The sequence below is a fragment of the Plectropomus leopardus genome, chromosome 3, assembly GCF_026936395.1.
Source record: "Plectropomus leopardus strain MGB_pleo_1.0 chromosome 3, ASM2693639v1, whole genome shotgun sequence".
In the NCBI taxonomy this organism is placed as follows: Eukaryota; Metazoa; Chordata; class Actinopteri; order Perciformes; family Serranidae; genus Plectropomus; species Plectropomus leopardus.
In genome coordinates, this window is record NC_142178.1 from 13,125,158 (window position 1) to 13,140,049 (window position 14,892).

The 14,892-nt window shown below is 39.3% G+C and overlaps 1 protein-coding gene across 1 annotated transcript in view; it reads left to right on the forward strand.

Annotated features, from left to right (window-relative positions):
- Positions 1 to 14,892, forward strand: part of LOC121941918 (cytoplasmic phosphatidylinositol transfer protein 1-like) — an 87,786-nt gene that overhangs the window by 67,352 nt on the left and 5,542 nt on the right. Inside the window, exons 3-8 of the mRNA XM_042484903.2 lie at positions 2,221 to 2,309; positions 3,708 to 3,715; positions 5,896 to 5,967; positions 12,193 to 12,288; positions 12,980 to 13,135; positions 13,469 to 13,532. Coding sequence (XP_042340837.2) covers positions 2,221 to 2,309; positions 3,708 to 3,715; positions 5,896 to 5,967; positions 12,193 to 12,288; positions 12,980 to 13,135; positions 13,469 to 13,532 — 485 coding nt within the window. The remainder of the gene's footprint in view (positions 1 to 2,220; positions 2,310 to 3,707; positions 3,716 to 5,895; positions 5,968 to 12,192; positions 12,289 to 12,979; positions 13,136 to 13,468; positions 13,533 to 14,892) is intronic.

Genomic DNA, 14,892 nt, shown 5'->3' on the forward strand with positions numbered 1-14,892 from the left:
ATGAATTTCAGTGAATTAAACTAATTCCTGTGACATTACTTATTAAGTTATGTAAAATCAAGTCAATGTTTTATTAAATGAATATGATTTTCCCACAACCGACCACTGTTTTATCTCATTTCCTGTTTATTTGTATAGGGACAAGTATAAAGCATAAAACTGATGCCATATACTACAACATTTATAGCCTAAGCTAATTTGCAATGCCTGTCCCTAGATGGGCCTTTAAAAACCCCATTCAACTGGCCATCCATCCGGCTCTGCAGAAACTAAACATTTAGCTCTGGTGCACCAGCAGGGAAGTCAATCTGGACTTGTTCTGTCACGCTTCAGCCACCCCATTAGCCCCCGCAATCTGCCTCGCACCCTGCTTCACTATTTGGCCTCATCCCAATCCGGCCTGAACATCAATTCCATGCTTGTTCTGTCAATAAAATCATTAAGACCAAAAAGGGGATGGTTGATGCTATGATTGAATAAAGTATTGCCGTTCCTTGAATGTGTTCAACTAAACTGGGGCGTTTTTTATTTTTTAAATTTTTTTTCTAAATACAAACGCCGGCTTTGGCACGTAAAAACTCCGAGCAGCCATCCACCATGCTTGCACGCTTGGCAAACATGGGCCCCCGTCGCAGCAGCTATTGGCATAGATCTTTAAAAGAACAAGCAGGGAATGGGAGAAATCAACAGATGGAGGTGTAGGAGGAGTGTCAGTCTCTTTTGTTGAGGGAGAGAGGGAGTGAGGGAGTGAGCAAGCCTGCCAACATTCACACAATGTCATCGTCGATGGCTGTTTTTATTCACGGCCATCACGATGCGGTGGGCGCCATTTTTGTCCTCCTTGAGAAACAGTTTTTCATGTCAATCAAAGGGAGCAGGGATGAAGGCAGGCTACATGAAAGCCTGTGCACTTCTGCATTTGACACGTGTCATGAAGAAGTTCTCAATGCAACCTTCAATTACAGTCTCACCAGAGTTCAGAGTTCAAGAGCAGAGAATGTCAAGCAACACGCGCAAAGTCACCTGAGTGCACATGTTGCCAGTCTACTGTAACTCTATGAACACATGGTCGATGATACTGAGAGGTTTAGGGTGCCAAAAGGGGCTGAGATAGAGCTGAGAGAACTCTGAAATTTATGACTGCAACTAAAAGAATAGTTAAGCACTTGGGGAAATTTGCTGATGTGCTTTCCTGCCAAAAGTATAAGAAAACTGGGAATGAGTCACACAAACTAAGGACTTTCACCCAGGAGACCTCTGTTCATGAAGATAAGATAAGATAAGATATATGTGACAAATGTTGCGTGCCATTAAGTAACTTTGTAACAAGGGGACTTATTTTGAGCTGAACATGATGTTTTTTTTTTTTTTTCTAACCCTCGACGTGCTTTTGTTGCCTAAACCTATGGGAGTAAACCCCAAAACAATTTTTATTTATTTATTTTTTTTACCAGCATTCTAAATTTATTATGAAATGACACTGCATGCATTTAGCAAGCATAATATGAACTGTGAAAATGGAAGTTTTTTTTGAAAAGACACAATGCATGTAACAAGCGAAAGGCAGGGCGACAGTGCAAGCGTCGGTACTTTTGAAGAGTTTAGAGTGAGAATATGTTGGTTTAAAACTGCAGCAGTTAATGCATACGCCTGTAGCTGGCTCTCTTCAGTGGTCATATGTTATTTTGGGATGGTCAGAAATGTTCTCAGGGTCATTGGAAAACACCTATTCGGTCTTTTAGGTAGGAGGATGTGTTACTAAAGTTCACTGATGAACACACTACATCTTGTTTGGCAAGGCGCAGCCTGGAGTCTCATCCAGCATAGATTCCAGTAAGTTACTGCATCCAGCCAAGAAATGCTCCAGCACATAATACCACCCCACCAACCACCCTTGTGTTGGGTTTTTGACCTTTTAGTTGAAGTAGATTCAAAAAGCTTTTAAAAGTCTTCATGTGCCATGAAGATAACCTGGTATGCAGAGAAATATGTGTGGCCTCCTGCTGCATCTCCTCTGATTTAATGTGTTTTGAAGTGTTCTTTTCACACCATCATCAGTTTCAGTATCCTTATACTGTGAACAGATTTCCCTTTCACATGTCGAACAAGTTTTTTATGATTGCTGCGATAACGGAAGCAATTTCATTCCCGTCCCTGCTCCGCTGCAACATGCTCACGGTCTCCTCATCTGTCTCTGTCCGTCTCAATGTCTCTCCGCAGTAAATTACCCAGCTGGGCTCGAGCAGTGGTTCCTAAAATCTTCTATGTGACAGAGAAAGCATGGAACTACTATCCTTACACCATAACAGGTGAGTGTACAGAGTCAGTGTCTTTGTTGGATTGTCTTTTTTAGATGGCCAATTCTACACAAGACAAAACTCGCAAAAAATCAATTCCAGTTATCTGCTGTAACAATAAGGGAATAAGGGAACAATAAGGCTCATCTTCATTATAACACTCTACCACTCTAATTTGTGTCGTGTGTAGAAATAGAGCCTTAAATATCTCAGGCTTGAATAGTTTAATACTGCAGTCATATGAACCATTATGTAAAGGTCAGCTTTCTTAACTGGTTTTCAGTGGGCTTGTAGTTCTTTTTTTTCAGTGAAAGCAATTTACTCAGCACTCATCACTTGGTACAAGCACTGTACTGGATGTTTTTGTAGAGTTGGAATAGTGTGCACAAAGAAATTATGACCTTTCAAAATGCATTTCTAGCACATGGTCAAAGATCACTAATCTGCATTGCATTTGTTATCACATATTTTGAAAAGAAAGGAAAGAGCTTTTCTACTTTAAGTCCCTGTGCAACCTCAAACACGTACTTTATGATTAAGGATACTCACTTTTCACCTTCTCCATACGTCATGTTTGAAGGACATGTGAGGGTTGTATCACATGCTTCCTGAGCTGGATAAAGCTGGAGCATTCTAAGCAAAATGTAAATGAAATGTGACCTCTGAAGACAAAAGAAAGAGGATTTTGCAACATGGATCAATAAAGTTTAACCTTAATCTCTAAGAGGTGATAGTATTGACAAGGAGCATCTGCTCTAGACAGAAAAAAAACAACCCACTCTGTAAGATTCATGTTTCAGATAAATGCTGATGCACGGATTCATCATTTGCACCATTGCAGCTTTCTGTTTGTCACTTTCAGTTTACCAGGAGTACATGGTGTGAGAAAGCACGGACATGTTGACATAACGTGTTAAAACTGACATGTATTTACATGTATTTACAAGTTTGCAGTTTTGCAGTGAAGAGAATGCTTTTTATCCACACTGACTTAAAATGAGTGCAGCACTGGAACACGCTTTGCTTCGTGAATCAGCGACTTTACAAGCAGCCATTAGTCAGGAGAAAGATCAGAGCTGTGGTGTGAAAAACATATTTCTGTGATGCTTTAATGATGCTGATCTGAGGGAGAAGCGTTACAAGCTGAGGAGTACGGATAAAAGGGGATTTCTTTTGGATGAGAGCAAATATGAGAAAGTAGCTAAGGAGGGAATGATATGAGGTATCAGATATGTTGACAACCATGATGCAGTTCCTGTATGTCTCACACATTTTTTGGTACATTCTGGCCTTCTAATTTTCTTTCATGCTGTGGGAAATTTCACACGGCTATGTAACTAACTGTGTGTCTCCTGTATTCTGTCTCTGCACTGACCTGATGTCTGTGTCACCCTGCGCCACGGTCTGTAGAATACACAGTAAGTATCCCCTGTGTGACATTCCATGTTTTATGATTGCACTATGGTACACCAGTGGCAATATTATGTGCAAAACACCAAAGGAAACCAAATTGCTGCTCATCAGATGTGTCCATAAAATTAAGTCTTGCACCTTAACTTCTGACTCAGTGTACATAAACAAAAACTGGTCCAAAATCTCTCTTTTCTTCACCATTTCCTCCTTACAGTAACAGAACCTTAATATTTTACTCTAAGTGGAGATTTCATACTTCACACTTATGTATCATCATGATAGCTCTTTGGACTGGAGGCTATGGACAAAACTTTTTCTCTATCATTGTGGATTTTTTTATATTTACATTTACTTAAAATCAGACAAAATAAGTCTGAATAAAGGAAGTAAATCTTGTGTAAAAGTGTCAAATTAATTTATGAGTGCTGAATTGAAATAATTTATTTTTGGCTACTTGATGACAAAATTGGCAATTATTGACTTTAATGTTGTTATGGCAAATGCACCAGCAAACAGTTGCCTTTTTACACATCCAGAAGACACAGTGCTACATTAGCATTCTGTGGTCACCTGCCAAATGTATGTCACACGTTTATACTCTTTTTAGCTCTATTTTGATCTCAGACAACTTCTGAGAGAAATATCTGCTTCTTTAGCTGCTAAATTCTTCACTGTCTTAAGTTAGGTGCTAACTTGCCATTAGGTTTGGGTTTATCTGGGGTTTTTTGTTGAAAACAGCTGGTTGTTGCAACTCAAAATAAGGTGGGAGTAAGCAGAACAGTAAAGTTGTGGTCAGTAAAATCAAAACAACCAAGATGCTAGATTTTAAAATATGATTGCTGATTTAAAAATAATGAGAAGTGGAATTTTAAAGGAGCGTAGGGTCGAATGGCATCTAGAGGTGAGGTTGCAGATTGCGACCCAATATATAACTCTACCCTCATAGGAGAACCAGCGGTGGCCTTCACTTTAACTTTAAAACATTAGTGGCTCTGTATAGAGCCAGGGTTTGCTTTGTCCATTCAGGGCTACTGTATATTTATGGCAGTGCAACATGGTGGACTCTGTGAATGAGGACCCACTCCCTATGAAGATATAAACAGCTAATTCAAAGCAAACAAAAAGCAGGTGTTTATACAACATGAATTTATACCCTTGCTGCCTATAGATCCCCGTGAAATCATACACACTACTCCTTTAATAACCAAATTGTCATCCCAATTAGCTTATTGATTGGATTAAGCTATATTTCGTATATTTTATATATATATATGTATTATAAATTATATATTTAATTTAACGTTGGGGATTTAGGATTTTAATAAACGTGTCTTTAGTTGGGAGCTTTATGGGAGTGATACAAAAATACAAACATTTCATATTAAAGCATTTGTGCTATACCCATTTAAGAGGCCATAATGACTGTTTACAGAAGTGAATGAATTCCCAGTAGCCCCAGTATCTTGCTGTTTCAAAAGTTTTGTTTGGTTTGTTCGTTAAAATCTTCATCTTCCATGTCTGCAGTGATCAAAACAACTCAGTCACACACCAGTGGGTGCATCTTTGCTAACAAGCAGAACCGCATATGTGACCCATGATTAACCCTTGAAAACATGTGAAGCGTTGGCAGAATAGGAGGACACATTTTTAAGACACACATGCACACGATTACGCTGTAGCTATAGGGCTCCTGTTGTACGGCGCGAGAAATGTCAGCAGCGTGATTCATGCCACATCAGAGCGGGGGGGGGAAGAGGGGAAAGAAAACAATGTTTCAGCGACAGAATGCTTGATATGATGTGGGTGCGTCATGTATGAGTCAGTTTAGATACACCCATGCCAATGTTAATTTTTAGGCAAAAGACAAAAGTCTTAAGAATTTTCTTGGCTTTTGTGATTTTGACAAGTACATAAAAATTGACATTGTGTAGAATCACACAGCCTGGATTTTGGTTTTACACTATACAATGAGAAAGGACAGAAAGAGCGAGACAGAGAGAAGCTTTGGCAGTCAGTGTTAACATATTAGAAGTACTCTGAAAATCTACTTTTGCCACTGAAAGGAGTTAAAGCCAGGCGTACTTCTGTACTTAGTGGCCACTTTTAAACAGCTGTTTGCCATAAACTAGAATTAGGACATAAATCCAAACTTAGCGGTTTCACATCTTTCTTTCTTTATCCCCAGTGCTCATTCCTGCCCAAGTTCTCCATTCACATAGAGACAAAATATGAGGACAACAAAGGATGCAATGACAATGTGAGTATACTAGACGTGTATGTGTGATGGAATTTTAAACAGTGATTTGGAGTGGGACTGGTACACACTGACTAGGAGTGTAGTATGAGTGCTCTGTTAGTTCGACTGCATCACAGGCGTAATTCATGTGGACATAGGTCCCTATCACTTTTCTGCATACCCACAATTGTCCCCACCACTGAGTTGATATTGATTGCATATGCATTTGAATCAAACAGAATTTCCATCAGCTTAATGAAGGGTCAACCAACTCTTCTGTCCACTACATAAGAAATAGTTTTTATTGGTGTTTGTTTGTTTTGTTCCCGCCTCCTTTACATCCAGCAATATGATTGCTGAATTGCATTTTGGATGTAACAGAGACAGTGCTGTGTGCTCAGACAGAGGAGAGAATAATACAATATTAATGCCGAACCTAGCTGAAACTCAGAATGAATTATGGCCCAGAATCGGGCCAAATAAACTTGCCTGGTTCTGGCTGACGACACTGTAATCACTGGGCCTTTATAAAAAATGACCTGTCCCAGCAGTGGCCCAAACTCGGCATGCTGGGAGAAATCATTTGGGCTATGTCTTTCTCATCTTACAGATAAAAAGCACACCAAAACATGTTTCTGAAAACATTTGAGGCAAAAAATAGGCAAAGTGGTAGAGTTTTGATTCACAATTGACTGGCCTAGTCAGTAGACCACAGTTCGCAAGCAGTGATTGACATGATTTACACGTTAGAGACGTCTCAGCTCTGGTTAGTTGTTTTCATTCACGTGTGGGGAGGTCATTAGAAGATGCAACAGAGAAGGAAGAGGAGTATGTTTTGGTTTTTTTTTAACAGATTATCTGTCTCATTTAATGTGTGAATATGGTGACATTTCCAGCGAATCTGACATTTAGTTATTTTTTTTTTAAAGTTACCATTTACAGATTTAAAGTTAAATGATCATTCATGTCACTGTGTGTGTCAAAGGGGCAGCAGCAATATCGCAAATACTTAACATGATGTTTGTCAGCTACAAAAAAAAAAAGAGTTTCTGAATGGCTAAACTGAAAAATACCTACCTGATTAACGAATACCCGAATAGCCGAATATTTGGGTACAGCCCTGAAAATATTCAATCCGTAAAAAATAATTTCATCGCATCCATTCATCATTTAATTTGTTCAAATGTTTAATGCACACTTACTTCTGACCGAGGCTGCAGGGTTTGTGGAGCCAGCTTAGTTGAAGAGAGCTTCAACTGAGCAGCACACCTGGGCAGAGCTGCAGGAGCGAAAAGGGACAACAGCAAATAAAACACAGCCGTAACACATCTTTCTCTTGTTTGGAAGCAGAAGGAAGTGACAAAGAACAAAAAATACACAAAACACCTAATTGTGCTCTGTCTCTATAAGCTTATATCATCCCATAGGATCAGTTAATTAATCAGTCAAGCTCTAACTCCCATATAAATCTCTCAGCTTAATATACATCTGCTGCCTGTAAATAGGCAGATTTAAAAGGCAAAATATTTCATAGCAGACATATGGTCGAAAACAAGACCTCTGCAAAGAATACATGAGAAAAAAAACCATGCAGGCAGATTTGGCAACTCTCAAACCCCCCTTTGCAATCCTGTTGTATCATAATGGCAACTATACTATGCACCTTGAGAGCCTGCCAAAAACCACCTCGCTTGTTGGACGGCTAATTTCATTTGGGCTGTTGGCGTCCTCACCTCTTTCTCTTTATATTTTAACTCCACTCTCCAGTTTATAGGAGCGTTAGTCATCAAATGAAAGGCTGCCACTGCTTGGACAGTGAGCAAGAGGAATGGTAGGGTAGTGTGCCACGGACAAATTGCTTGAAATAAATCACAGTGGGTGGCAAGCAGGTTAATGTTTCTGTGTCTTCATATTTGGCTTCTAAATTTGAAAAGGGATTTGGTGATTGTGTAAGGCAGGAATGGCTCCCGACTTCACTCACGTGACTCGATGTTAGTTTAGGCTGTCAGTGTGCATTAAACATGGAGGGGTTTTCAGAGTGATGCTTGTTTGGTTTGACATGACAAGGCAACATATCAGTGACTTTATTTATTAAATATTAAATGTAACAGAAATTATGTACATCAATGCACTCACTGAATAAAAAAACCCAAAGATAATCACAACCCTGTTGCATAAATGTGTGTGTGCGCACGCGTGTGTGTCAGTGTTTAGACATTTCGAGTGTGCACATGAGCTGAGATATAAGAGCAGCACAAAGATTAGATAGTCAACACACACACTCAAGTCAATGATTCGATGATACAGCTGCTCGGCTCTGTCTCACATCTTCAGGGCAAACAAACAAGGAGCTTTGCATGTTTTATGACATTGTATAACCACTTCATGGTTATGTGAGGTGTATTTGCTATGAAGGATGTTGCGAATATGAATGCAGCTGTGCTTTGCATAACAACAGCCTCTCTGAACAAGTGTCATGTTTTCCCATGTGTGGATTCTGATGGCATAACATACATCTGTCCTCTCAGGGTGTCTTGACACTGTGTGTAAAAGACAGAACAACCGGAAAAACAAGGAGTGGAAATTATTTAAAGAAGTAGTAACAAAAACGGTGCAAGTGAGGGAGGATGTGTGCACAGGAAATGAGTGGGTGTGTGAGTAGACATCATGCATCGTTTGAATGGAGGCTGCAGTAACAGTGGCCGACATGCAAAATTCCACAGTACTATCCAGTGTTAGAGACACACATACGCACACTCACACACTCACACACTCACACATTAAGCTTTAACATGTGTCCTCCGGCACATGTTTCTCTTGTAATTTCTCCAAAGACTCCTGAACGACACAGCGGGCAGAATGAGAAAACACATGCTTCATTCTTTCTCTCTTTTGCCATGTTCTACTTTTCTGACCTTTCTGTATCATTTACTTTTTCATTGTTCCTTCTTTTTTTTTTTTGGTCACATGAGAAAACAAATGGCTGGTCAGTAGAGGAGTCATGAACATTCAGAGTCACGCCCAAATTAGACAGTTATGAGCTGTTAATTACAAAAGACTGCCATGTCCAAGCCTTGCACCTGCACAAAGTACACTTAAATCCAATATTACTGTCCTTGGAATTACCTGCAAAGGAAACATATTCTTCATTATAAGAATATGCTACATTCCTCTAGTTAGGCAGAATCTGGATCTATCCCTTCAATTACTTCCAAATCCACAGTGAAAATATTTTCAACCTCATTTTATTCAGTTAATGAATATGTCTTATGCATGCCTTTGATTATACTGTTGTGTTTTGTGTGTCTATTCCCTTTTGAGGATAATGAGTTGTGGTCCAATCCGTTTTTTTGTTTAGACAGTGATTGCTATGACTCCTGGGAGACAAGCTGCAGGAGAAATGTCCTGCTGTGAACTGAAATGACCATCTACTGTCTGCCCCGTGCTTTGACTTTGTAGTGTATTCATATTGGAAAACATGATGAAATGAAGCGTATCAACAAATGCTGCCAAACACTGTGAAATGAGCATAGTAGGGGAGGTTCTTTGGACAAAAATACAATATTTACTGATAACACAAAGTCTGCCAAAATATGATTTTTATTCAATTCAATTCAGGGGCCTTGCAATTGGTATGAGACAATATCAGTAAATATGCTCATAATCCTTTTTTATACCTCGACGCTGGCATTAGACATGGCAGGAGGCATTATGTTTCCGGGTCGTACGTACATAAATATGTCTGCTTGTTTTTTTTTTTTTTGTTAGCACCATTTCTCAAAAAAACTTTGACAACTTTGTCTGCCTGGCAGTAGGCTACTAGCACTGTTTTAATAAGGAAGGAGGTGTGCTTGAACGGAAATTGTGACACAGACGTGCCATGGGAGTTTTTTTTTTTTTAAAAAGGTGTATCTTTTAGTTGACAGTATCTATCAATGTTTTTATTCTACATCGACAAAATGGATCTTTGATCAACAGATCTATGTACTATTACACCCCGAGTGCATAGTGTTAGCTTATAGCATCATATTGGGCGGCAGGTCAGGGTATTTTGATTTTAGGACTGCTCAGATTAATATTTTAGCAGTGACACTAAGAGTTTTTTTTTAATATAGGAGAAGCAGGAACAGAACTATGGTTAGTTTGAGGGTAAATGAGGACTTTTTTTGGGTCGTGTGATTCTGGCATTTTCACTATGACCCTGAAAGGCCTCGAGGGGGGCTACATTTACAGGTCAAAACAAGGTTGCATGTTACTAATTGGCGCTGGGAAAAAGGGAACACTTTTCCTTCTCTTTTTTTCTCATTATCTCTTTTTAACTCTATCACTCTGCCAGCCACTTTCTCTCGATGTCTTTCTCTCTCGCTCTGTCTTCAAACAATTTGGCATCACATTGGTGTGCCTAAAAAAATCATTGGAAACAGTATTGTATTTTTTTTTTCTGAATACAAACATAACTTGCTTCTATTTAAGTGTATTTCGATTGTAAGTTCATTTTTATTGAAGATTTTTTCAGTTGTTGTGAAGTATGATCTTCTGATTAAATCTTTGATTTACATCAAATTCGGTTTAACTGTAAAAATGCCTCAGTAAACCAAAGACTGTTCCAAATAATTAGTAAAAACATGTGTATTTAGATATTTTTAGATATTTTTTCTTTCCTTTTCATCTCTCGTTAAAGAATCCCATGATTCCTCTCTCATTTGATAAACGTTCCTCCTTGTTGTTCCCTCCCTCCTCCTTCCTTCTCCTTGCCACTCTCTGCATACATTCCTTCTGCTTCTCCACTCCCTCTCCCTCCCTGTGACTGCATCCTTCTCCTCTTATTACACACTACCTTGCTCCTGCCCTCCCCCTCTACCATTGCCGCATCTCTTTTTCATTGTTTACCTCCTCTGTTTCTCCTCTCATTCACCTCTGCCTCTCTCCCTCTCTCTCTTCATCCCAGTTCTCCATCCCTGTCGCTTGGCTGCACTCACGCATGCTGACATATCACCCTTATTGTGCCAGCAGCGCTCATCCACGCTGGAAATGACAGAATGCACCCTTGGAGAGGAGGAGGAGGAGGAGGAGGAGGAAAGAAAGGGAAAAGAGAGAGAGAAACAGAGTTAGAATGGGGGAGTGGGGGCTGGAGTTCACATTCAGCCGAGAAACAAAGTTCACAAAAAAAAGTAAAAAAACAATGCGTCATTATCCAAGATGTTTATGTGGTAAAATCTATACATTTAAAATGAAGTACACTTATAAACCCTATATTGCAATAATTAATTTCCACTCAAACTTTTAGGGGCCAGTGTGAGAGGTTATTGTGTATATACACTAATCAGCTAAAGCATTTAAACCAACCAACCAATGCGGGACTCAGACCCCCCCCAAAAAAATCTGCCGACAAATGCAAGATATTTCCCCCAAAATGTTTTTTGTTACAATAAACTTCTGGGCAAAATTATCCATAACCCTAAATAACTGATTTTAGTTTTTCTCTATGGTTCAAGTTATTGTTAAATAAGTCTTGAATTTTTGCATTTCATCAACAAAGTCCTTAAAAGCCCCTAAATCTAACTTGCCTTAAACTGTAGAAACCCTGTTCCAGCGTTCTGGCCATTCTTAAATTAAAAATAAATCCCTTAAATGACGTCTGCAGCCCCTACCCTCGCTTTAAAGACACACACACACACACACACACACACACACACACACACACACACACACACACACACAGACTTTCCCTTGTAGCTAAATGGCACTCTAGTGAGAGCTCTGATCGAGGATGCTCGTGTGTGTGTGTGTGTGTGTGTGTGTTAGTATATAAATAGACTGCATGTCCAGACAGAATTTATGAATTCAGAAACATCATCTCTATCAATCATAAATACTAAGACGGAAATAAGAAGCTTGCTCACTTCTCTGTAAAACATATGACACAGTAATTGCTTTCAGCACTGTGTCATTTGGCACAGAACAAATGTAAGACATGCGAACAGAGCACCACCTGATGGATGTGCGAGCAAGTACAACGTGAGTTGCGAGCATGCGGCTGAGCGATGAGGGGACACAGAGTGACAAGAAGCACAGCTGAGTGTTCGTAACAGCATGAATAATTTCCTACTTTTGAGTTGAGCAGGAAGGCAGCCACATGTGCGGTGATGTAACCTGTGAAGACACATTTTCTTATTTGTGAGGAGGAGGCCTCTCTGATTGGCAGGCTGCAGCGAGAGTTGGCAAACCAATGTGTTCTGCTTTCAGATCTTTGACACCGAGCTGAAGGAGCAGGAGAGGGAGGTGTGTTTCATCGACATCGCCTACGATGAGATCCCTGAGCGCTACTATAAAGAGTCGGAGGTGAGCTTGTGGAGGTGTGAGTGTGTAGATGCTCACCGCTAATCGGAGTTAACACTATTGGAGAGGCGTAAGTGCAGTGTTACATCTAGTAAAACAATGTGATATAAAAGATAGCATCATCTCATTTTCTGTCATGTTGTGATCTTCACTCAAATGGTTTTCTCTATCTAAATTGTTTTATATCCAGTCATTTCCAGTGAGGAAGTTCTGCCATCTCCACGAGGATCTTCACAAGGAAATTTGTAGTATACTTTATATAATAACTATAATTTTTGTCATTGAATATTGAGGTCCAAACAGTCGCTCTGATACAAACTTAATGGACTTTAGACCACCACGTACTTGCCCAGCAGCTGCATTTACTGCTTTTTATGCCTCTCCCATCTCACACACCATTCATCAGGAGTCTCAAAGCCTTTCATTCTTCAGAGTCTGTGAAGTGTGAGAGCTTGTAATTGTCTCCATAGCCATTTGATAATAGATTGCCTCAGCTCAAATGAGCCTAGATAGAGATCCTCTGAGGACCAGAGGGGTTAATGTGAATGGTATTTAATACTTGCATTTAGTCATGCAACTTATTTTGGGCTCTCCCTTTCGTCTCCGCCGGCGTGCAGGAAACAACGATGCCTGAAGGTTCAGTTTAATCATTGTGATATTAAATACGTGTGTGTTCACTTTTTCCCCATCACAGGACTTGCGATATTTCAAGTCGGATAAGACGTCGCGGGGGATTCTTCAGGAGGGCTGGAGGGACACCCAGGATCCCATCATGTGCTCGTACAAGCTGGTCACTGTCAAGTTTGAGGTGTGGGGTCTGCAGACACGTGTGGAGCAGTTTGTACACAAGGTGAGGGGTTAGATTTTTAATGGTAGTCATAGTGAAATCTTGGCTTTAATTTGCAGAAATAAAACTTTGCATCTACCTAGCCCAAACCATTTGGTGCTTATTATTATTAAAGCAATTGTCTGTTGTTGTTCTGAGGAAGCAGGTTAAAGTACTTGTACCACTGAACTAAATTCTAATTTAAAAGTCAAAAGACTAGGAAGTCAGGTACCTTTGTCTATCTGGCCATATTTCTACAGCCTTGAATTTTTTGCATAAACATAATAACGTTGATCACTAAAAACGTAAAAAGATGTTGCATGAATAACTAATTTCTGTCATTTTGTTGTGTTGTAGGTGGTTCGGGACGTGCTGCTGCTGGGACATAGACAGGCGTTTGCCTGGGTGGATGAGTGGATTGGTAGGTCTATCAGCCCTTTCCTACCCTCCAGTTAATTTCCAGTACATTCGCACATTTCAGCCTTTCGGTCATTTCAGTCCACTATTTATTTCCATTTCATTTTTAAGTTTTCATAAATGCATATCCTTAACAATAGAATTTAGATTTCTTATACAGTGGAAACCGCTCATACTGATCATGTTTTTCCCAATCAAATTAATCACTCAAATGATTAGTATAACTGATTTTTTGTCTGTTTTCCTTATTTTTTATGCAGATTGCCATTTAATTAACATTTGTATATTTATTACATGAATATAAAGAATGAAATGGCTTTACTTTTCATAGAATTTTATTAACCTTTTCAAAGTAGAACTGTTTCATTATGTGGGCATTACATGACTGGGCATTATCACTCCACGTGGTAAGGGTGACTTCAATCACAGGTGCTTTCTCCATGCACATTTGCTGTCTGTCTCCTTCACTGGCAGCAATAAGCTTTGACGAAAATGAAATTAAAAGAAAATGACTTATTTTTTCTATCATGATTTCAGCGTGCGCACAGCACCAGCCTCAGGTAGCCAGCTGGAAGCAGACGGGTTACCGCAAGGCAAAGTAAAATTAGAATGAACGTAGTTTTCTTTTCTTTTTTTTTTTTCATTTGGTGTCATGTATGAAAAAAACACTGTTATGTAAATTATTTAATCAGTGTTGGAATGATTCTGCCCAAAGCTTTATGATCCATATGAGGAGCTGATCACTGTAAGGGCTCATTTGTACTCCCCTTATGTACAGAAATAGGTCTGTCAGTTTCCAACGTTGATAACAACAAATGAGGCAATAGTGCAGGAGGTCATAATAATGTATCTTTTAATGGAGGCAGCGTTGTAGACGGCGGTGATCTGTGAGGCCATTTAGTAAATCACGCCACATGGACAGTAAATTCTTCTCACTATATTACCAATTTGTTTCGTATCACTACTTTAGAAATGTCCTTGTTGTCTCCTGTGGTTGTGTCTCGCCCACAATCTCCGGTGGCATTGCTCTGTTTCATCTATGTCCAAAAGCTCCATAAAAACGTGTGTATGGATGAAATGAAAGCTGAGTACAGACGGAAGGCACCATCGGTGTTTGCCGTGGTTTCCATTGTATAAATAATATATACAGCTCAATTTGAATTCATAGATACAACTTTTCAGTGTTGTATATTGTGACTGCTTACGTTAACCTTTAAAGAATACATAAATAGTTTAGAAGACCTTAACATTTTCCATATTATATTTGTATGTGCTTAGATTTGTAACCCTTCTTGAAGTTTTATAATAGCACTTTCATAGTTAAATGACATAAATCACTGTTGTATAATATGTTGTTTATTTAC